Source organism: Rhipicephalus microplus, chromosome X, assembly GCF_043290135.1.
Source record: "Rhipicephalus microplus isolate Deutch F79 chromosome X, USDA_Rmic, whole genome shotgun sequence".
Taxonomy (NCBI): Eukaryota; Metazoa; Arthropoda; class Arachnida; order Ixodida; family Ixodidae; genus Rhipicephalus; species Rhipicephalus microplus.
Window position 1 is genome coordinate 123,772,791 of NC_134710.1, and position 24,347 is coordinate 123,797,137.

A 24,347-nucleotide genomic window follows, 5' to 3' on the forward strand; every position below is an offset into this window, starting at 1 on the left:
ATATAGCAGTGCAACAGTGCCTCATGATGAATGCTGTGTGTACTCTGAACTGAAGCAAATCACACTTAACGACATTTTTATACATATGTCAACACCAACAAATGAAAATTTCCTTGCTTACTCCTGTGAATGAGTGCGACAGGCATGTGCAACGCCGGTATTAATGGGACGGGATGCTTTCTTCTGTGTCGGTTAGCAGCGCCACGATCTGCAAGCACTGGCAAATTAGTAAGAGGTTCCAGAGAGGGCATCTTTGCACTAGAACTTTTTCGATAGGCATAGTTTTAGGAAGAAAGTATTGTCAGAGTACATTAAAAAGAGACTGTAATTACTCTTTCATGGTGCATTCATGCTTGCCATTATGCATTCTAGGCTCTTAAGAGTGTGGCTTTTAATTCGACGAAAAACTTTTGTGTCAGTACCGCTTTAAATTCACTTTCGCTGTAGTTCCCAAGTTTGGGAGGGGCTACAAAAATTTTGGGGATAACATATTTTGTCATGATGGATACAAAAAACAATGCGAAAGACTGAGCACAAGTTAAAAGGACACTAAAAACAGTGCAGACTTACGCTAAAGTTTATTCGTTAACACCATGCAATATATATTTGCGCAGTCCCAAATGAAAGAAAAGAGAAGTAATGATTACCTATGATAAAAAGAACAAACTATCAGCAGCATCACTGCTAACCGTGCACACTGGGCATGCAACTATCTGACAGATAATCAATTTCTTTGCCTGTCAAAGCAACTGAAGGCCTGCTCATGCACGCGCTGCCAAGCCTTACTATTTCTAACGTCTTCAAGATTTCTCTTATCAGCAGCTCCCGATGGTGCTTGACAACCATGCAGTGCCTAGGAGTAGATGCCAAGGGGGCTAGAAATCGCTGTAGAAACGCTGTAAATGTGTTCCTTTAGGTGCTCATTAATGCACCGGCCTGTTTGGCGACGTAAAGCTTGTCACAAGACAGTGGCATAGAGTGTACCATGCCTTGAGCACATGGAAGAAAAGTGTTCAGATGCTTGGTTTTGCAAGCACGTGTTTTACGAGCATCAGGGTTAATGGCCGTGGACAAGTTGACCAGTTTCTTGGGAGCAGAAAAAAAACGCCAGGTTTTTACAGAAGACACAGCACAGGCACAGTGAAAGCTGGAAGAGCGGCCTTTCAGAGCCTTTTCTAAACACTATTTGGGTAACTGCTGCAAGCACACTTGCTGGGAACTCACTACGGCATTAATAATGATAATTTCTGGGTAGTAGGCTGGCATTCGCTACGCTATTTTTTGAGAAGCATGGTATCCGCTCAACACTTGCAAGGAATTTTGAGCCAATCATTGATGCAGTGGCTCACGACGATGAGGAATTATGCCTGAAGTCTGTACGTGTCACAGTTAATAGGTGATTAAAAACAAGCTTTTGTTATGGATTGGAGGATCGCATGACCCTCTCGTTATGCTATTCGCATTGTGCGATGACTGGCTGTTCTTTCACGGTTCTAAAACGCTTTACAAGTCATAATACCGTAATTCCTTACCCGATATTAAGCATGCCTAAGGCAAGTTTGTCAAGTTCCAGGCACCGGCGGGGTTCAGCGGTAGAATACTGAACTGGCGCTCAATAGACCCGGGTTCGAATCCTATTGTGTCCTTGGTACTAGGTTTTTCTTATTTCGAGCGATAGTGGTTACGGACACTGGCGGCGGACAACTACGGCGCAGCGCCTGATCCGAGTTGTGATCTCGTAACAGCTTTTGCTGTGAAATCACAGCCTATCCACGGAGTGAATGATGAGTGGGGCGAAGCGTCCGTCAGCCCGTCCGTCCGTCCGTCCGTCCGTTCTTGCTTACGTCCATCCGCGCGGCTATCCGTGTGTCCATCCATGCGTCCATCCATCTGTCCGTCCGTCTTCTAGCTTGTCTGTCCATCCGTCCGTGTGTCCATCTAGTGAACACTCCAAGTACTGCCATCTTGCATCTCGCATCCCCTGTGGCACATACCCGCTCCGCATGTCCGTCCGTCCATCCGTCCGTCTGTGTCACAGAACGAGCGCTAAAAATGGGCGCGCCGCCAAATTCTTGCGGTAACGCGCGGAAGAGACGCCGGGAGGTCAAAAGAAAAAAAAAAGAAAACAAACATCCAAGGCTCCCCGGGCGCGCGCTCTCCCCTTGGAAGCGTGGCTTCGCCGACGAACCTCCTCACCCCACATCGGCGGCCGAGATAGCCCGCGAAAGTTCTAGAACGAAAGGGGCGTGGTCATACCGAGTTGAGTCATCGGCCGTGGAGGGCATTCCAACTGTCTCGCCCTCTTCCCAGCCTTCGCTGCGTATCGCGCCGACGAAATGACGAGAACCTTCTGGAATGTCGCGCGCAAGGTATTTAACCAAGCAGCCGAGATGAGAGATCAGGAGAAGACGGAAGTTAACGCCAGAGCGCGTGGGGATTCCGCCGTGCAGTCGGCGAAGGTTTTGTCCGTAGAGACAAAGCAGGAGAAGATGTTTTCCACCTGAGGGGTGAAGGCTCGAGCTACGAGCAAGAGCATGTGTCTACCGCTATCGAGCGAAAACGCGTGGCAACAGCTGCGTGTGTGAAGCCGACGTGTTTCCGGCGAAGAAGTTTGAAGCTTGGAGAGTGGCCAATTGAAGGCGCGAGGTTTCCTGGAAGAGAAACTTCGAGGGCGCGGAACGACAACAACGCTGGACTTTGAGTGAGTGATTTTCGGAGTAGTATCATCTAGACTTTGGTTCCAAGAACTTTGGACTGAATAGGTTTTCCATCTCTTTAGTCTTTAAGTGTCTTGGTTGTTCAATGCATGCGACTGCATTGTAGTGCGTATCGTTGTCTGTGTCCGTTGTTTTGAGTGTGGCTGATTGTACTGTGAAGTACGTTGTTTTATTGGTGACTTATTGTCTGTAACTATTGTGGAGTGTGCATTCTTGTGTATTGTTTTCGATTCTGCCATTATTGAGAATATAATATTTGTTTGTTTATCAACTCTCGGCTCTGACTTGTTCTTTGGACCACAGCCGGCGTCCGCTGGCGCGCCAAAAAGGACCACTTCTAAATTGTCCACGCTTTCGTGGTGCGGTTCAGGGGGCCGATATTTCGGCCCTTGGAATTAGCCCGGCGATCGCCTCCCTAATTAACGGGACCCCTGTGTGACAGTCTGCTAGTCTGTCCGTGCATCCATCTAGTGAACACTCTTAAGTACCGCCATCTCGCATCCCGGTGGCTACATACGACAACGACGAAGGATGGACAGACCCGCACCTTAAAGAGCTTCGCCCCTAAAAGATCAACCTGACATCTGCTGGCTATTCTCTTCAGAAACCAGAATAGCCGGCAGATGTCAGGTTGATGCCTTTTTTTCTGCTCTTAAGGAACTGGCTGGATTGTGTCAGGCTGCTAATCCTGACACTTGGGGAACCCGCACTTTCAAAACCAAGCATCAGAACAAGTTTGTTTAATGTGCTGAAGGTGTGGTATGCTCTCTTCCATTGTCTTGTGGCAAGTGTTGGCCAAATGGGCTGTTGTATTAATGAACGTTCAAAGGAACACCCTTACATCGTTTCTACAGCAATATCTGGCCACCTTAGCATACACTGCTGCGACTGTGGGTCCATTCCTGAGCATCAGTGTTGCACGTTTCTCAAATGCCATCAGAATAAGCTAAGAGAAATCTTGAAGGCGTTAGAAATAGTGAGGCTTGGCAGCGCATGCATGAACAGGCCTTCAGAGGGTTGCATGCGCAGTGTACACAGTTAGCAGTGATGCTGCTGATAGTTTCTTTTTATTCTTGCTTTTATCATTATTTTTCTTTCTCTCGTTCGAAACTGCACAAATATATATTGTACAGTGTTAACAAATAACCTTTGTTGTAAGTCAGCGTTGTTCATAATGTCCTCCTTTTTTCTTGTGCTCAGTTTCGTGCTTTTTTTTTATCCACCATGTACTAACATGCCCAAGCATCCACTTTAGCAACATATTTCGACCCCCTTGTATACTCATGTGCATGCATTGTGTAATAATCATTGCCAGTGTGATTGCTGGTGTCTGTAAACTACTGGTAATAATGTAGAGAGCTGTCTGTGATGTTGCTGTGGCACTAGAAAAGAGTAAATGTCACAATATGGGTAGAAAGAAGTCGAAATTTTAAGAGCTGGTTTTCTTTTGTTAGACGCAATAATAATGAGAACTAACAGACAATAATGCCTAAAAAAGTATTGGCGATGTTATCATTTAATGTACATGTGATGAAATAAGTAGACGGAAGTAAAACTTGCAGTGGCTAGGGACTGAACCGACGACCTTCGAATAATGCGTTCGATTCTTTACCAACTGAGCTACCGCAGCAACCCCCCCCCCCCCCCTCCCGCTCGTCCATTTTATGGAGCATCTATGTGCATTTAAATGTGGTAGCATCAATCAGTGCTGCCAATAGCCATGTCGGCAAGTGTGGAACACTATTTTTCTTCCTGCTGATGTCACTTAGCATGTGATTTTATTACAAACTGGCAGCTCACAAATACTAATAGTTCTGAGTACTAATAACGTCTCTTATGCTATCCTTGGCATTTTTGTATGTTCTCATTAATACGGTGTGAGTATGTGTATTGCTCAGTCATACTTACCAGAATTATGAAAAATCAAAAATGCATTTAAAAAAAGCTAGACTATCTATATTTTTTTAAAATTCTGAGGTCCACTCAAACTTTAGCTATTGAGTTTAATGTATTTCTTTCTGGTAAGTCCATGAGCTTCACTAGATAGTATTTTGATTCTCATGTCATAGGTTGTTGAAAAATGTACCGTATTTACTCTCGTAATGAACCCACCTATCTTTCAGAAAAGTTGACGCCAATTAGGGGGAGGATTCTTTACGCTGGAGAAAAAAAGTCATGGGAGTTATAACAGCGAAAATTTTGCATGACGGTTTTGCTTGTTTTGGCCCACGAAATGCGCGTTGAATCATTTTTGTAGCTCAAAGCTCTTGTTTTTTCACGTAACGATCGCACGCGGAGCGACGCCGAAGTGTCGTCCAGCCGCTCGGCTCCCATGCTTCAGCACATGCTCGACCAACTTTGAAACCAGCCGTGTAACTAGCGTGCCGGTCAAACCCGCCCTCTGCAACAGGTGTCTCCTAGGCGACACGTCGGCGCCGTGGGTGCTTCGCATGCCTCTGAGATGGCGGGCGCATGTCGTGTTTCTACGCTGTGCGTCCTCCTTCTCAAAGGCCATGAGTTTGTAGTTTGTTTTTTGCTTTGTTCTCGTGCTGCCGTGCTTGCGTGGCGCTCTGCCGCAGAAAGCGTGACTTTTAAATTTTGATAGATGTCGTTCGCGTTCGGGCTACCCGCAGCTGTTTAGCATGGTTGCGAAACTATGTTTTGACTTTCATTGCGTCATTATTTTAGGATATAATGGCTTGATTTAATATTGTTTTGATCGTCAACGGTACTGGCTATCACAACGAAATAAAATGAACCAGATACATTAAAAAATTTTTTTTCCTCTCAAGGACCAAGGTGGGAGGTAGGTTTATTATGCAAATGAGTTCATTACGCAAGTGAATACGGTAAATGTTGTCTTGTAGCATTTCTTTCAAAGTTGGGCTTGCTGATAATGCTTGACTTTGGTCCACTATTGGCTATTGCAGCCAATGCAGCACCAGCCATCTTCACAACACCCTGCAATGAACCAGCATGGTCAACAGCCACACATGGGTCAACAGCCAGGTGGCCAACACATGGCGCAGCCACCCTCACACCCATCAGTGATGCAGCCTGTCATGGGCTCTGCACACCAGCCCAGTCAAGGCCATCAGATGCCTCAGCATACAGCCAGTCCACAGGGGCCTGTTCAACAGCAGGTATTACCATTTACTAGCTTCAGACATGTACAGTCTGTTGCTGATGTTCTTAGGTGAACATGTTCAGTTGGTGCAGGGGTAGCCGTGTAGCGGTGCTACGTTTGTGAGGGTTACTTCTTTTGGAAGTTGGGGCTTAGGTCACATTCGTGCATGTGACCGTGGCTTATTAGAAGCACAGTCCCATTTGATAGTGTGGTCATGTGACTGTCTGCTTAAAGTTTCAACTGTTTTGGGCCATCCAGCCATTTCATAGTTTGCAGACACAGTCTTTGGCAATCCATGATCGATGCACACGAAGGAAGCAATAAATTAGCGGGGAGTGTGGCAAACAAAACTGAGGCCAGAAAACAAAAATACAGTCGAATCTCATTAATTCGATCTTCCGGTTAATTCGAACTCACGATGAGGTCCCGTCAAAGCTATAGCTATGTGTATTCCAATGAGCGAAAACGCCCAGTAATTCGAACACAAGCATTTGCGACGGTTAATTCGAACGTACCGCGCTCCGAAAATGCTCTCAGCAATCCGCCCAATGCCGGGGCGGCACCTGCGACACCTCAACGCTGCGCGCGAAGGAAAAAGAAAGGAAAGAAAAGGCTGTGGTGGAATATTTGCTCTCTCTCAAATGCTGCTCTGCGACAGCCCATGCCACGCTTCTCCCTTTTCCGCCCCTGCAACGTTAAGGAGGGACATGGGTCTTAGGGCTCTCTCATTGATTTTTGAACCATATGTGACAAAAGTTGGCATGCTTACTTAGTTTGTTCTCCGGACTCTAAAGATGTAGTTATTTTTTCTGTAGCTTCATTAGGTCATTAAATAATCAAGATAACATTTTCTATTGTTCTTACCATAATAGAAAAATAACCACCTGTTTAAAATTGATAAATAACATACGGAATGACAGTAGAAAGCATAAGACATGCAACATAAGAAGCACTTTTTTGAATGGGTCATTATTTCTTACTTTACAGTACACTAAACTTTACAGTCCTGAATGTGGCCATTGTGTGGTCACACAAAAGACTAGTTTGAAAAACTTGCATCAAGAGGAATCAAAATCTGCTTCCTATGTTGTGTGCTCCAAACATATAGCTTCATGCTGCAAAGTAAAATATTCTGCTATCTGTAATAGTTTCAGATATATTGCAGTAATTTTCATGCAGGGTGTATAAAATTGCCATTTTGAGAAAATGATGAAAACAAATAATTCTAACATTTTTAACTGTAAAAATGTATGCACTTATAGTTACATAGCCATTGACATATAAATGAATGCTAGAAAGCCTAAGGAGTGTAATGCTGTAAGCTGATCGAAAATTGAACGAGTACTTCTCGAATTACAGCACAGTAAAGTTTATTGCATGTAACCAAATACAGAAATTTTTATATTAAAATAAAAAAAATGAAGCTGCTCATTAAAAATGGGCTGCCAGCATTGTTTTTTGTGCACATTTAGCTACATTGTGCCAAAACAATTACAGCTCTAGCTGTCCTAGGTCCACTTTTACCGAACAAGCAAAAGAAAGTGGTTAAAATCTGTGCTTCGAGAATAATGCTGTTAAAAAATTAATTTTGCCGTTCCGAGAGAAAAATATTATGGCACACATACTTTTAGTCAGTTAATATGCACCGGGAATATAATAGGACTGATTGTTTGTACGAGATGTCGTTTCTTCTAGTCCTGTAGCAAGTTGTTGCCGTGTGCTCGTCTGCCTCAAGGTCGCTTGTCAGTTCGGTGACTGGACTGACGGTGACGTGCGACAAATGTGCGTGCATCATCCACAATATATCGAATAACGCGGCGATGTTTTCCGGCTGGTCCCGAATAAGTTACCCGTAAGTGTCGCGAACCAAAGTTGCTCCCTCGCTCATCAATTTCAAGGCTACACGAGTGCCGAGGTGTTAGTTTCCTTTTCACGCAAGACTGCCGTATTTTCCAGTGGAGATCACGACGTCGCGAACACGTCGTTAAAAGCAGTCTACCTGTTGCCAGTAGCCTCCATTGCGGGGGCCGCGAGCATGTTCACTGCGAACGGATTGACTTTCTGTTGTTGGTCGACGTACGGCGTACTCCACTCTGACGACCCGTCTCGCAGTTCAAGGTCCTTTCGTCCTTTCGTCAACCACGACATCGGCGGGTTTAGCGATAAGACTGCGCTTCCGTTCCGTCACTACAAAGATTGATATCTCTTGTAGCTTCACTTCTGCTTTTTACTTGCCGTCTTCTAACTGATGAGGCTGCAAAACACAGCCATTCTCAGTAACGTTGTCGGCAACCAACGGACTCGTACGTGATTTAGGCCTACACCGGTGACTCAGCGACCGTCGTTCACTGCGTCGAGTTTGTTATCCTCATTGTCCTGATCCATAGCGGGGATCTTTCTGAAGTTCACAGTGAACGAACGACCGCCACACCCGCTTCACAACTTACTGTAGCACGGAACTTCTTTACTGCCGCAAGCAGTCCATAGCACCATGACAAAATGGCGCATGTCCGTGCGCGTCACGATGGTGAAGCAGGCGCCGAAAGCGCCCCTTGGCCAATCGGATGCCTAGGTTTGGTCACGTGCCCCAAGCAGCCAATTGAATCACGCGCTAGTGCTTCTCGATGACGCGTTTTTGCTATAAAAACAATGAGCAAGGTGAGCCAGCGGTGGTGGGAAATTGAAGATGAAGAATGATCCTTCCAAACGAGACCAAGATGAACACGATAGCTCGTGTGTAAAGGCAACAGTTTGGTGTGGAAAAAGCGCTATTTTAGCGTCAATTTGCGCTCACATTCATGTCACAAGGATGTTATAAATTTATTTTGCGCTAGAAATAATGACGCGACAAGCTAGAAACTTCTCGGATAAGTGCAAAAATAGGCGCAGGTTCCGAAAATGTCAGCTTCAAAAAGTCGATTTTTTTGTGATGTTCGGCCTTCTAAGACCCGTGTCCCCCCTTAAGGGGAGACCCGGGTCGAAAAGTCGCGGTTTTCCGGAAAATTTTCGCTTTTTTTTTCCGGCTGTATTGGCATCCTTGGACTATAATCTATTACTTCTGAAAATATCAAGCTGAAATTCGCACGAGAAATTATCAAAAAATGCTTCCAAGTGGGCAGCGGTGACGCGAGAAATGCGCGAAAGTCGCGAAAAACGGCGCAGTTCGCGTCGTCCTGTCGCGAAACAACGCGTTGGCCGCCATTTGCAATCGTGCACGCATGCTGCGAAGGCCGTATCCTTCATAATCCACTGGTAGCCAGTCTCGTGCCTTCACGCAGAATAAACAAAAACGAGAAAAACAACGCGTACGTCACGCGTTTTGAATATCGCGGCACACAGCGTGAGGCCGCCATTGGACGGCGGTGCGCTCCACGCTCCTCCCCCTCCTATCTCTCCGGCAAAAGAGCGAAGCCTCGGACGTCGTGATCGAGTTTTTCTGCGTTTCTCTGCATTTTTGCGTCATGGCAAGCCCGAAGAAGTGCAGTTCAGATAATCGAAAGTTCAGAACTCGCCACAAGTATCGAGGGAAACGGCGTCGGACGCTTCGCAAAGCGACAGCGAACGACGATGTCGCCCCCGACCAATGCCCCGACGCTCCGACTTCGGATAGGCCTAACACCGTCACCGAACCCTGCGACAGTGGTTGTGAAATAGCCGCTGCCGTGGAATTCGTCAGTGCATCCCAAAGGAAGATTGGATTCTTCGAGAGTGAACGTAGACCGGTAGATGCTGCTACTGCGAACATGCTGCTTTGCGAAATCGATGCGCTGACGGCACTTGTGGCGGGTGCGCAATGCCCAACCTGCCGCGAACGGAAGCTCGGCGTGCGAGAGGCAGCTGGAAAGCGCAAAGGACTTTCGGCATTCCTCGAACTGTGCTGTCAAAATTCTGATTGCCCTGAATCTGCACTTTCGTCCACGCACACGTCGAGACGTACTGCTTCGGCCGGGGACCAAGGAACGAGCGCTCGTTTTGACAGCGGCAGCTCGCGTGACAGCTTTGCTGTAAACGTGAAGGCAGTTCTGGCAGCACGCGCTATAGGCGCAGGCCACGACCAACTTTCACGATTTTGTGCGATTCTCGGTCTTCCGAGCCCGATGCATCACAAGACATTCCACGGCATTTGCAAGAAGCTCCATGGTGTGGCGATGGCGGCAGTGAGCGAAAACTTGCACCAGGCACGAAACATCAGGAAGGACGCAGTCGGCGGCAGAGATGTGCCAGTCATGTTTGATGGCACCTGGCAGAAAAGAGGTCATAAAAGCCACAATGGAGTGGGCACAGTCGTCTTCCTGGACACGGGGCTCTGCCTCGATTTTGAAGTTCTTTCGAACTACTGCCATGCTTGCAGTATACACAGGGACCTTGGGGAGGATGAAGAGATATGGCGAGCTTTTCATCTTCCAGTTTGCCAAAAAGTGCCGCCATATCCACGAAGTGAATGATGATGAGTGGGCGAAGCTCCGGAGGTAAACCTGGTAAACCATGAATCCTCTGTACATTTTGCCCACTCGATTTTATTACATCGCTCCCCCTAGCGTACGTCGCCGCACTAAATCAAACGATTGCCTTCAACCAATGACACGCGCCATATGTGACATCATTCCTATTTTATAAGATCTCGCGTCTTTCATCAACTACAAGTACCGCTTTCTAGTTTATAACATCTTGCATCTTTTCATCATCAGCTACAAGTACCACCATCTAGTAAACACTACAAGAACTAAACGAGAGGTGGCTACATACAGGAGACGGTACCGCCATCTAGTGAACACTGCAAGAACTAAACTAGAGGTGGCTACATACAGGCGACGGTACCGCCATCTAGTGAACACTGCAAGAACTAAACTAGAGGTGGCTACATACAGGGGACGCACAGCCCACGCCCTAAGGAGCTTCGCCCCTAAAAAACACTGACTGCTCATCCCATGCAATGGAACCTGCGGCAGCTGTCAATATATGGCAGAGGACCTTGTCTTATGAAACTCCACTGCGATTCACCAGCTTCCTAAGTGATGGTGACAGCAAGGCCTACACTGCAGTCTGCGAGGCAAATGACACCCCCAATGTGACACCCCCATTGACAAAGAAGAGTGCACGAACCACGTTGCAAAGCGCTTGGGAACTGCCCTACGGAAATTGGCAACGCCACTGCCACGAGGCGAAAAACTGAAAGATGCGACAATAATAAAACTACAAACATATTACAAGATCGCCATCACGAGCAACAAGGACAGTGTCCGAAATATGTACACTGTCATATGGGCATCAAATTTTCATTGCTGCTCCAGTGATCGTGCCAGTAGCCACAACTTTTGCCCCGCGGGACCAAATTCGTGGTGCAAGCACAAGCGTGCGGAAGCACTGGGGGAGCCTGCACCACGCCACACCCCACTGTTGACGAAGGCTCAAGGATTGGCAATTATGCCTATCTACAAGCGCCTTACAGAGGAGAAACTCCTTATTCGGTGCCTTCATGGCAAGACACAGAATGCAGCCGAATCGCTGAACAGCAAGATATGGCTGCTATGTCCAAAAACAAAGTTCGCCTCCAGAAGAACTGTGGAGACAGCCACCGCTCTTGCTGTACTCTGGTACAACAAAGGCCACAGGGGCTTTGAAGAAGTGCTCGAAGGCATTGGAATTCTCCCCTCACAAGATCTGGCCACACATGGTGACCACTGTGACGTCATGCGCATCAGGAAGATGAACTGAAGCGAGGGCACACCGTCGCAACACAGCGAAGAGAGCTCGTGTTGAGGACACTGACCGCAAGAGCCGTGAAGGACCAAGCTATGGTGCAGGGGACTTTTAGACACTTGCAGTGCATTCAAGGCAAGGTACTTTTCATTGTGCCCCAATTTGATGCAAAAAGAATGATTTCCTAATAAATGCCAACTTTGCGAACTTTCAAACTTGTTTTTCTCATTTTCATTTTTTCTGACAGTTTCACGTTTTCCGGGCAGCCTTTTAGAAACTTATATTCATTGTATAGTTACGAAACTTGGCACACATATTCTTCAACACATGCAGAATGCAAATATCTACTCTAAATTGCAATGCCTACCAGCATTAGTTGTGAAAATATTAGCTTATTGTTTCAACGGAGATTGAAAAATAATAAGTCATTCAATACAATTTTTTTTTTCTTGGTTCCAATATTTTTGTGACATATCTATATAGATATTTGCACTTTTCAATCTACCAAGAGTCAAATAAGATCAGACACAGTGAGTGCTTTTACTGAAAGTTTAGTTCATAAAAGTGCCCGCAAAAAATGTAACTTTTTGCTATTGTTTATGGCATAACTCAATAATTATAGCAGCTACACAAAAAATGATTGCATATTTGAAATCTGCATGAAAAACTATACTAATAACAAACTTTTCAAGTCTCTATTACTAGAAATAAAAAAAAAAACTTTTTCGAGGAGCGTCTCCCCTTAAGACCCCGCTCCTTCCAACACCACGCCCGAAGAGAGGGTGGAAGAAAAAAAAAACGAAAGCTATCGCTCGGTTTAATGAATGTGTGGTTGAATGAAAAGAAAAAGGCATTATCTTTTGCAGCCCTTGCTCCTTGCGGGAGCACGGCTCTGCGCCTTGGGGGGGGGGGGGGGGGGTTGTCCCTTATGCACCGGTGCCACGCTCCTCTTTTCCCGTCCCTGCCACTTAACCCTTCTCCTTTCAACGATGCGCGCTAAAAGAGCAAAAACAAAAAATCTGCCGTGGAGTGTTGGTGTTTTCTCAAATGCAGATCTGCTTCTCTCTGCGTGAAGACGCTCCTCCTTTCTCGTCACGTGCTGGCCATGCTGCGGCGCAGTCGTTGTCGTCTTCAGAAAGTGTCGGTGCTGCACATTTCCGCGCGCAACTTCTCTTTCCAGGAGAAAGGTGAAGCCGAAGTAGAAATGCTTTGCAAGCTGCGTGCGAAATTGACTCGCTGCAAGGCAAACGTGTGCAGATGCGCATCACCGATTACTTCAATTAATAATGGATGTCCTGTGATTTGTGAATAAATGTAAGTCTTCTGAAACTCCCCTTCGTGTGTTAGATCAATGCACATGCGCCACTGCATGGAGAGCCCTCCGTTTATTTAGCTTTCATTAATTCGAACTTCTTTTAATTCGAACAAGTTTTCGGGCCCCTTCGAGTTCGAATTATCGAGATTCGATTGTATAATATTAGCTAAACAAGATTACCAGGTCAGAGTGCCCACGTGGTATGCATAAAACTATTGCAGTGCAGCCAAAACAAACATGTGTTGTCAATATGCCACATCACTGAGGTGATGTGTCAGGCCAATACTGCAAAGAAAAGCGGCTCCAGAGAGAGTGAACTTGGCAAGGCTGCCTGTATGATCTAGTGCTCGTGCCTAGTTTTTCTTCTGCCATGTCTACATGCCTCACTTATTTCTACTGGCCAAACCTGCTGTCCAAACCTAGCTGAATGACATTGCTACACACTATCTGGTTAGGTTGATTGCAGTTTCAGCTAATTGCTGTGTGCATTACATGGTGAATTATCTTAGTTTAGTGCCATAGTATACACTCTTTTGAAAGTTGCTGCTTTGTGTAATAAAAACGTGCAATCTCTTCTCAAGGAAATTTTGTTGAAAGTTGCCACATGGAATACAGTCGACGTCCAATTTTCCAGACCCCCGAGGGACCACGAGAACGTCTGGAAAATCGGGCATACCGGGAAAACGAATGCAAGCAAAAACGCACTTTTTAGTAATTTACTTTTCCCTGTCAGACAGCGTGTAGTCAAGAGTACAGGGTTCTCATTGCAATTCAGCAAATGCATCGTTTAGGTGGCTCTGAAAAGAGCCGAAAGAAAGAAAAGCAAAAATATTCGATGTGGCCGGTGCTACCGCGCTAGTAAACACTTAGGCTCAAAAACAGGTAGCTTATTTTTGTTTGCACGGCGTTTCACTTGCTCACAACGATGTCTGCCTCGATTTCAGTGAACGTCATGCTGTCGCTGTACACCGATGACAGTGTCAGTGCTCACATCAACTCCGAGCTTGTTGGCTGTGTAGGCCGCTGCATCTTTGATCTCAGTGTCTGAGTCGTTGGAATTTTCCATAGCTTGACGAATGATTTCGTCATCTGTCAATTCCGCACACAGCTCCAGGTCTTCGTCAGCATCAGCGAAGCCCTCAGGGGTTATCCCGGCTGGAATCGAAACACCGGCAGCGTGCAAACCGTCGAAGGCAACATTTACGAGTGGAAGTTTGTTGCACACGCTGTCCACTCCAGGCCCCAGTGTCCAGTATAAAGCTCGCGTGTTCAAAACAGTTCTGAAGGATCTGTTACGTAACTGCCATCCACGAGTCTGTAAGCATGCCGACGGCAGACCATAGGTCAACAGCGTGCGCTGGATTATGGAATTTTCGGTTTCAAGGGTACGGCAGCCGTGGTGGGTTCGAGAGTCTAAAAATAACCAAAATAGTGATGTCGATAGTGACTTCGAGTCTGCAGTTAGCAGGGAAGATTTCGAAAAATCAGATGGGGAAAGCTTTAAACGTCCGAAATTTCTGACTTTTTAATACATTGACTCTATGGGGAATTTTACAGTGCCACAGATAATTCCGGGATATCGGGCATGTCCGAAATTTCAGGCGTCCAAGAAATTGGGTGTTGACTGTATCAGGCCAGCCTTTGAATTGGCCTAGTGGGTCACAACATTTAATAATTCTTATTTGAAAGCTGTAACATGCCTAAGTTTAATACAGGTTGGTCAGTAGGTTCCCACATGTACAGAAGCGTTTACTTCCATCTTAAACACTGCACCGTACGACCAGCGCTCTGTGGAACGCCCATCGTGGGCGCTTTTGGGACTAGTGTGCAAGCTCAACGCCGGCTGCTACAGTGTGGCAGTGCTGCCGAAGCGTGCTTGCTTTGCGGGGAAGCTAACTTTGTTCTTGCTATGTGCATGCAAATCCAGAATCCGACAAGCTTCTCGAGAAGCGCAGCGACTGCACCTTGTTCTTTCCAGCTTTTGCTCCTCGTATTTTCTTTCTTTTCTGCATGCAGTCGCACAAGTATTAAACCATAAGTAAAATCTCCAAGTGGCTCTGGCACTCCCACAACTAGGCTACTGAGGCTGCTTTGTGCAGAAAAGTTGGAATATTTCAACTACTTGCACAATTGTTTCACCAGTTACAAGTTTGCCGAAACATATTCGAATGTACAAAGAAGTTTCACTGCACTCTAAATTAAATTCTCACATCATTCGGCGTTGTGCTAAAGTTTTGAGTCAAGAAATGTATAGACGAGTTTCTACCCGCGGCACACAGGCGCTACCATGTTCAGTCACGTGACCATAACTGGCCAACGAACGCATTGGGCCAGCGAAACGGTCGTGGCCGTAGCTTAGGTCGGAAGCCAGCATGGCAGCACCCATGCAGACGCGACCACTTGCATCCAAACTCGCGCTTGCTACTCATCAACTGTCGTTACGGCAATAAAAGAATGGTGAAATCAGCTACTGCTTTAGGTCGTCTCACACTAGGGATAAAGAATTGGTTATGTTCTGAATTGGTTATGTATGTTTATTAAAGAAGTTAGCTGTGTTTATATACTCTCGTAATGAAGGCACTTTCTTCCCATAAAATGAAAGCAAAGTTGGGGGTGTGTTTATTATGAAAAAAAATTTTGTTGAAACTTTTTTGAGATGAGAAAAAAATGTGGCTATGCAAAAAAACATTTGGTCACTTAGCCTTTCGTAATTGACATACAGTCGAACCCACTTTTAACGATCCCAGATATAATGATCTATCAGTTATAACAACCTGATTTCGGTGCACTTTAGAATTTCCTATACTGCTCATTGAAACTGAGTCCACATATAGCAAACATGCTTTAAAGCCTCCTATTGTTACATCGAACACTTCCAACATGGACACAGTAATAATATAGCGCATACGAAGCAAAAAAAAAAAAAAGAACCAAACCTTTTGAAGTGGGAGAGGTGCACACGCACGTGCCCCACAATTTTCGCGGCGAAAGCATCCTAGGTCAACGCGCATTACGCGCAGGCTTCAGATGCTACGAATGATGTCGCTCGCTTTGTAGGCATTTCTTCAAAGGTAGCACGGTCAAGAAAGCTTTGAATAATATTTTCTGGTGCCTTTCTTAACATGACGATTAGCCGCCGTCAACGAACGGCTTGGATGTTAAAACAACGACCGACAGCTCCATAATGTTTCTATCCGTGGAGGAGACGATCAAGGTGATGTTGGCGAAGTTGCGAGAGGACTTCTAAGGTTGCCTATGGAAGCTAGCTGCTAGCGCATTGAATAAAGCTATCGCAAACGAAAAAACACATCTATGGCGTGTTTCCGGCTCTCAGAGAAGTGTCCGGCCCCTTCAGTCAACGAAAGCATAGCTTTTAAGATCTGCACAAGAAATCTAGAGGGGCCACCCGTTTTATAGAAAAAAAAAGTTATCGTCCCCGTCACGGAGAGGTCACTGGGTTCATCTGTTGTGAAGGCTGAGCGTGCCGGTGCTGTTTCTTTATCTATGCTCCGTTCGTTCAGTATGGTGGCGTTGTATTCTGTGTCGCATTTTTTTGCGGACCACGTGGATGAACTTGAGTGGCTTGAGCAGTGTTCTCATCAATTCGCTTTGTTTTTGTTTTTCGCTAGTGCTGTCTGCACTCACGTGGCATTGGTTCTCTGGGAGCGACGTTCTAGGAGGGGTACCTCTGAACATTTTTTGTGAAAAAAAACAAAGCTGCTTGTGCTGTGAGGGCGCGGTGCCTCTAAGTTTCCATGTTGTAACTTGCGCAATGGCTGAGAATGCTCCCAAGAGGAGGAGAGCCATCCTAATCGGAACGAAGCCGGACATCATCCGCGACATTCTATTCGGTATGAAAAATGCCGACATTGCGAAGAAATAAGGTCTTTCAAGGTCGACGGTCTCCACAATCCTCAAGGACGAAAATAAGTTGCACGCCTTGACCAACCTTAGCAGTGACGAAAACCAACGGAAGCGCGTTCGTGAAGCAACATACAAGGACGTGGAAGATGCAAGCGTTGTTCAAGTGGTTGTTAGGCGCTAGGGGAAAGAAAGAACATTCCCATCAGTGGACTCATGCTTATAAAGAAAGCAGGTGACGTTGTGTTTCATCCAGGCCATGAGATTTTCAAGCCTTGAGCAGGATGGCTGCAGTGATTCAAAGAACGCAATGGGATTGTCTACAGAGCTGTTGGTGAAGCAGCAGCAGTCAATGTAGAGGCAGCGAACGACTGTCTGCTAACATCTGTCTGCTAACATAAGCTCAGTGTTCCAGTTCGGCAAACGAGACACCTACAATGCGGACGAGGCTGGTTTATTCTATCCGATGCTGGCCAAACAAAACTCACTCACTCAAAGGTGACACATGTGTTGGAGGGAAAAACAGCAAAGTGCGGGGGACGATGCTGCTTTGCTGCTATGTGGATGGTAGCAACTGCCGCCTCCCTTTTGTGATAGGAAAATCAGAGAAGCATAGGTGTTTTCGACAGTTTGTGCCTGTTTGGTATCATCATAATCATCATCATCAGCCTGACTACGTCCACTGCAGGACAAAGGCCTCTCCCATGTTCCGCCAGTTAACCCGGTCCTGTGCTTGCTGCTGCCAATTTATACCCGCAAACTTCTTAATCTCATCTGCCCACCTAACCTTCTGTCTCCCCCTAACCCGCTTGCCTTCTCTGGGAATCCAGTTAGTTACGCTTAACGACCAGCGGTTATCCTGTCTACGCGCTACATGGCCAGCCCATGTCCATTTCTTCTTCTTGATTTCAGCTATGATATCCTTAACCCCCGTTTGTTCCCTAATCCACTCTGCTCTCTTCTTGTCCCTTAAGGTTACACCTACCATTTTTCTTTCCATTGCTCGCTGCGTCGTCCTCAATTTAAGCTGAACCCTCTTTGTAAGTCTCCAGGTTTCTGCTCCGTAGATAAATACCGGCAAGATACAGCTGTTATATACCTTCTTCTTGAGGGATAATGGCGATCTACCTGTCATAATTTGAGAGTGCTTCCCAAATGTGCTCCACCTCATTCTTATTCTTCTAGTTACTTCAATCTCGTGGTTCGACTCCGTGGTTATTACCTGCCTTAAATAGACAGTCTTTTACAACTTGAAGTGCACTATTACCTATCTCGAAGCACTGCTCTTTTCCGAGGTTGTTGTACATTACTTTTGTTTTCTGCAGATTTATTTCAAGACCCACCTTTCTGCTCTCCTTGTCTAACTCTGTTCGGTATAGTCACAATAAAAAAGCGTAGATGACTCGAGTGCTCTTCGGCGACTGGCCGAAGAGCACTCGAGATGACGAGATGGCGGCCAAGAAGAGAAATATCCTCCTAACCCTCCACAACTGCTCCGCTCATCGGCTGTACCCTGAGCTGAAAGCCATCAAAATTCTTTTTTTGCCGCCCAATGCCATAGCAAAGCTATAGCCCCTCAATATGGACATCATTCACAACTTCAAAGTCAATTATCGTCGTCGGGTAATTGAGAGGCTGCTGATCCTGATCCGCCAGGACAAGCCTCTGAAGATTGATTTATGGATGCTGGTGTATAGATAAGTGTAGATGGACTGATGCTACCCGTAAAACAATGCGAAACTGTTTCTGAAAGACTGGCTTTGTTCGTTCATCGACTTTGGCAGCATCAGTCAAGGATGTTGTTTCGAATGTCTTAGAGGATGCACAGCAAGCATGGAGGGAAGCCATTGAAACTCAACTGGTGAGTGAAGCAGACGACCTCGACGACTTTGTTGCAGCGGATGATGCTGTGTGGGTGACTGAGGAACTTGACGACAGTGCAATTGTCTGTGAAGTGCAAGCAGAAGCCCGTCTTGAGGCGCCATCCTCGGATGAGGATAGTGATCATGACATTTCCCCGCCGGCACCTATAGGCTCTGCAATGGCGAGTGAGTACATTGCCGCTCTGAAGGACTTGGTATTTTGGAGGGGACTACCAGAAAAACATGTTAGTAACTTAGAGAACTTGGAAAAGGCCATAAAAAGTTCTACAATTGGGCATAAGCAAACTTCTATCACCCAGTTCTTTGGAATGCAGCGATGAACCTGAAGTTTTTTTTTTGTGTGTGTGTGTGTGTGTGTGTTTCTTTTGGTTTGTGCTTATTTGTTTATTGTGCTTATTGTGGCAACTAGCAGCCCTATGTTGTACGCCGAGATAAAGGTTCTTAAGTGTAAATAATTTCGGATGAACATTATACAGTCGCCAATCGATTTTTCGGACTCCAAGAATTCGGACTTCTTAGATATTTTCGACTTCAAAAGTGCACTGTCAGGGTTCCCATAGGGCTAATACATTTTTTTTTACCGACTTTTCGAACGAATTTGCCCCCAAAAGTTGGATTTTTCGGACTAAATCGCTTGTTTTGAGCCACGCCACAAACCTGTATGGATGTCGCCATGTTGGATTTTTCGCCGGTTTGACTAAGCTTAGTGGCTTGATTTTAATATGGCTTTCCTGCCTCCGAGATTGGAAAGTGAACATCATATTCAAGTTTCGGAGGCCATGTCTGTTTTAGAAAGCGCGGCACGAGACCATCTTTTTGTCTTCGGTCAGCCATAGTGGTCAGCACTGTCGTCATCGCACCGTACAGGGAGGAGGCATAGCTGCGCAGTGGTGGAGTGAATGTGCCTGCCATGATGACATTAGGGAGTTCTAGAATAGCGCACCGCGAGCCCTTGCGGTGCGGTCGCTGCCACTGTGCATGCGTCGTAACGCGAGTCGTCGTTCTCGACCTGCTCGCAGAAAATCCGAAATAATGTGCGGCGATCCTGGCCCGCGAGGCCCGCACAGTGTTGTGTGTAGCTTTCGGGCGAAAATTCCCAGTCTTTTTTCTAGGGCGAGCAAATACTATTCTAAAACTCGTAATGCGTCCGCTATACCCGCAGCGCCTGCATACATTATTCTAAAACTCCCTATTTAAAGACTTCGCTCGTGCGGATGATGACAATTTCGTGCGCGGAGCCCACAGACGAAGAAATTCTTCGTCAGGTGGTGCCGCAGCCGGAGAGTAGTTCGGATGATGACCACAATGATCGCCCGCAGCTGTTGGCGGCGGAGATCGCCACCGCGGTGACGCTTTTGTCAAACATTTACGGTGACGATGTCACCTTGGTCCAAATATGGGCAAACCAAGTCACTTCCAAGCGTAGTATGAGCCAAGTCATAATCATGGACTTTTTTAAGCCTGCCTGATGCAATAAAGTACAAGCGAATTTTTCAGACTGTTTGATTTTTCGGACCTTTTTTCGGTGACCGCCAGGTCCGAAAAATCAGTCGGCAACTGTACGCTGCTGCGTATAAACTGCCACTCAAGTGAAGCCATCGCCAGAGCTGATCTTCACACCCCCCGAGCCGGCACAAATGCGGCACTGTGCGCTGAAAAGCGTTGGTGCTTAGCTGCTACAGTTGAAACTCGCAATAATGAAATCGGTGGGGAAAGCACTAAATTTGGCTCGTGCGGGAATTTCGTTGGCGCAAGAATGCAGCAGAAAAGGCATGGAATTTACAAAAAAACACATTTTATTTCCAAAAGTCAGTAAGTTTACTTTGGCGGGCCTTATCATGCAGAAATTTCATGCCTCTTGACTCGCGCTGTAAGAAATAGTCCATCGCCACGTCGTCATCGTGCTCGCCGAAAAACGAGCGAATTGTGTCGAAGGCATTCAGCACATCCTGCCTACTTGTTTTCTCTGGCTGCTCCGGTCGTTGCTCATCGGGATCGGCCACCTCACAAACGCTACTGACGATGGCTTCATCAGTCACTTCCTCGTTCATGACGAGGCCTTCGTCTTCACAAACGAACTCATGGACACTGAGGCCATCGTGAATCTCGTTTGCCACGGCACAAAGTTCGCCCCATGCACTGGTCAGTGACGGCGGCACTGCGCTGTTACCAGTATCGTTATCAAGTGCGCCTACAGGCGAACCTTCTTCGGATTCCGCTGGATCAGTGCATGATGCCTGTGGAGTGACAAGGCCGGCAGCGTGTGTTAAGCAATTCGTTATCACGGCTCGACTCGTCGCAATCCATGCGGGGTCGATCATCTCTAGCGCCATGAACGAGTCCACGTCAGGGGGGTGCTTCATATGCATATTTAGCAGCAAACGCTGAATCAGCCTCTCTCTGTAAGCGCACTTCACGCTACGAATAACTCCCTGATCGAGAGGCTGCAGCACCGAAGTGCAGTTTGGTGGAAAGAACACCAGGCACACGTTTCCGAGCTGCTTGTCGACGTGATGGGCGCTACAGTTGTCGAGAAGGCAGACCGACCTGTTTGCCTTCCGCATGTCGGCATCGAAGGACTGGAGCCAAAAATAGCCTGCGTAATCCACGACTTCAAGTTTGCGGTGTAGCTTACTGGCAGCCCTCGATCCCCCTTGAAACAGCGGGGATTCTTGCTCCTGCCAATAACGAGCAGTGGCCGTTTATCTGTGCCATCCATGTTAGCGCACAATAAAATCGTCACGTGCTGCTTGCTGTGCTTGCCACTGTGGCACTTCTGGCCTTTAAAGTCCAAGGTCTTGGATGGCAGCATTTCATAAAACAGTGCTGTTTTATCGGCATTATATATGTCCGAGGGCTTGCACTGGCCGAGCAGTTCTTTGTTGCTCAGCAGGCACGGCGACGTTGTCACCGAGTCTACGGCTGCTGCCTCCCCCGAGATGACTCTGGCCACGATGTCGTGGCGAGCTTTGAAACGGCTCAGCCAGCCGGGACTCGCCATAAAGTTGTCGTGGCTGAGCATACAAACGAAGTCCAGCGCCTTCTGTTGCAGGATCCTGCCAGATAAAGGCACCTTGTTGGCACGCTGTTCACAAAATCACGCGAACACTGCCTTGTCCACGTCCGGGAACGCTGCCGCCGTCACGGTTTTGTTTCTTGCACTCGTGCCGTTTTCAAGTGCACCAATAATGGAAACCTTGTTCTTGAGAATTGTGGACAACGAGCTGCAAGCAAGCCTGAACTCTTCGGCGATGTCCATTTTTTTCTGCCCTTTTCCACCTTTGATGGTTGCAGCTTTGTCTTCCAGCGTGATGAACTTTTGCTTGTTCGTTGGGGGCGGCACCTTCACAGGCAACGAAATCAGACAAAGCAATCGCAACACACGATTCACGTTGCACCAAGCGATCAAGCAAACTCTCCACAAATGGCTCCACACACGCGACCATGTGTGCGCAAAGCCGACAAAGCCAAGCACAGAGCCAAGCCAACAAACAACACTCCATGAGGATTATGGCTTTGGCTACGTACGTAGCCCGTGATAACGAGCAAGTGTTGCAGCAAGCCATAATAATCATCATTGTCGCCAGCTTTACGTTTTTTTTGTTAACAATGATGGTGGCTGCTTCTTAAGTGCGCTTAGCGATAGTTTTGCACAATTTAAGTGTAGCGTGCATGCACATATCAGCAGTTTTCGAATGGAAATGTTGCGAGAGTAGATTATTTGCGCACTAGTGTTTCGTAAATGAGGGGCTGCGGTCTGAATCATTTTCGTAGTCGCGAGTTACAAAATGCATCGACTCCTATGGGCGTTCGCCGGTGCTCCGAAAATATTCCGTTGTGGTGAGAATTTCGTTCTCTCGGGATTTCGTTATCGCAGGTTTCGACCGTATCTAGAAGTCGCGGTGCGCCGAAACTTTGTTTGCACAGTTGTTGATACCAAATCGTGATGACTTTCGAACTTCGCTCTTCCCCGTACGAAGCGACGCAGTTCCCGGTGCGTTGAGTCTGGCACAACTGATGGGCGGAAACGTAAGCCATTACCGTGCGTCGAGATTTTGAAGACACCCGAAAAAAAATTTTTGCGGACATTGTGCAGTCTGTCGGTGGCGGTAGGTTTGACACAAACACAGTTTAGTACGTTCGTAAGCAAGCAGCGGGCATCCCTTCGTGAGGTGAAAAGGCTTAACTTGTCGCAGGAGGGGTTCCTCGACATATTCCAGAATTTGCGGGCGTTTTGAAGGGCGAGTCCAAATACAACTACTGATACAACGATCATTTTTCAAGTTTGTTATAAGCGAGTTTGACATGCGTACACTGTTTGGAAACAGCTTCTTTACTGCACTTCACTCATCTTTGGCGGTTGATGTTACTATCTTCTGCAAGCTGTACCCGTGCCACCCGCGCACACCATAAAAGTGTTTTGTGGCTGTTGTTTTTTTCGATCGCTTAATGGCAACAGTTGTATCTGCTATCATATCGAGGGGCGCCCGGAAGGGTGCTCTACTGCACTACGACGCACTTTGCCAACTTGGTGGCAACCTTGCTCGACGATCGCAACGCCGCCGTTTTCATTGCAACAAGTAACCAACATTTCAATAAGCTACCACTGAAGCATCAAAACAAACCACCGATAGAAAGATTAACAACAAAATATGGCGGGCCACCTCGCTGCCTACTTGAGAATTGACTGTAGAAGAGATAGCCTACATCTTGCATTTCTTGAAGTATGTGCGGGTAATGAGCATGAAGAGCTAATTGCAACGTAAGCAAGAATCAGGTGCGGCCAATTGCAAAAATCGTCACGCTCTTTTTTGGATGACGAGTGATTTTTTCTGGTTTTCAAGAAACCTGTGAAGCGATAACGACGAATGGCCCTTTGCAACAGCCATGGTCACAGGAAATTCTGTCATTGTCGCTCGAAAATCGTGTGCATGTAGTTGAGCCGTAAACTTTTGTATTTGCTGAAGGCGACCGTTGCTTGGCGTGGGCAATTTCTTGACGCTCGCTCCCTGTGTGCTTGTCAGCTGCGATGTCTCTCTACACTCGCACCGTTAGTGAACCCCATTGTGGTGCACAGTTAATTTAAGAAGACAAGGGACATGCTGTACACACAAAGAAAGAAAAACAAAACGGTGCGGAGGAGCGGCCGAAGGAGGGGCGGGAGTGTGCGGAGGCGTTCGAAAGGTTGCAGCATAAGCAAAAAAAAAACTAAAACTAACGGGCAAGGAGGTGCCCTGTGTCGCTCTGTGGGGCTGCAGTGGATAAATGAAGGGTTTTAATGCACTACAGAAAAATAAATTTAAATTTTGACTTTTGGAGTTGTGGGTGCGTTTATTATGTGAGTGCGTTGATTACGAGAGTAAGTGCGACATTAAGCTATGCTTGCTAAGCCTAGTCTGAGAACTTGAGAATGAATCTTAAAAACACTGCATTATACCGATGAACAGATTGTTCTCGCAGCTTCAGGACGTAAATATAAAGCAAATAAATGCATGCATGTGAACTTAGGTGCTGTAAAATGCGGGATGACGACGTGATAGGATTATAGGATTGAAGCAGAAAGAAAGTGCTCCCATAAATTCCACCATGTTGAGTTTTCTGACGCATCCGTCTGCTTCACTTTTATTTACCGGCGCGTCCGTGTGCTTCACTCGGCGGCCATATAGTCTATGTGCGCAGCAGACGCTTATGGGGATGCCGAGCAGATTATTCGACGCGGATGTTAATCAGCGCTGAGAAGGCCA

The 24,347-nt window shown here is 46.7% G+C and overlaps 1 protein-coding gene across 2 annotated transcripts in view; it reads left to right on the plus strand.

Moving 5' to 3' along the window:
• LOC119176386 (uncharacterized) overlaps window positions 1–24,347 on the plus strand; it is a 147,058-nt gene that overhangs the window by 33,076 nt on the left and 89,635 nt on the right. For both annotated transcript variants that reach the window (XM_037427642.2, XM_075877568.1), the window contains exon 7: window positions 5,648–5,860. In XM_037427642.2, coding sequence (XP_037283539.2) covers window positions 5,648–5,860 — 213 coding nt within the window. The remainder of the gene's footprint in view (window positions 1–5,647; window positions 5,861–24,347) is intronic.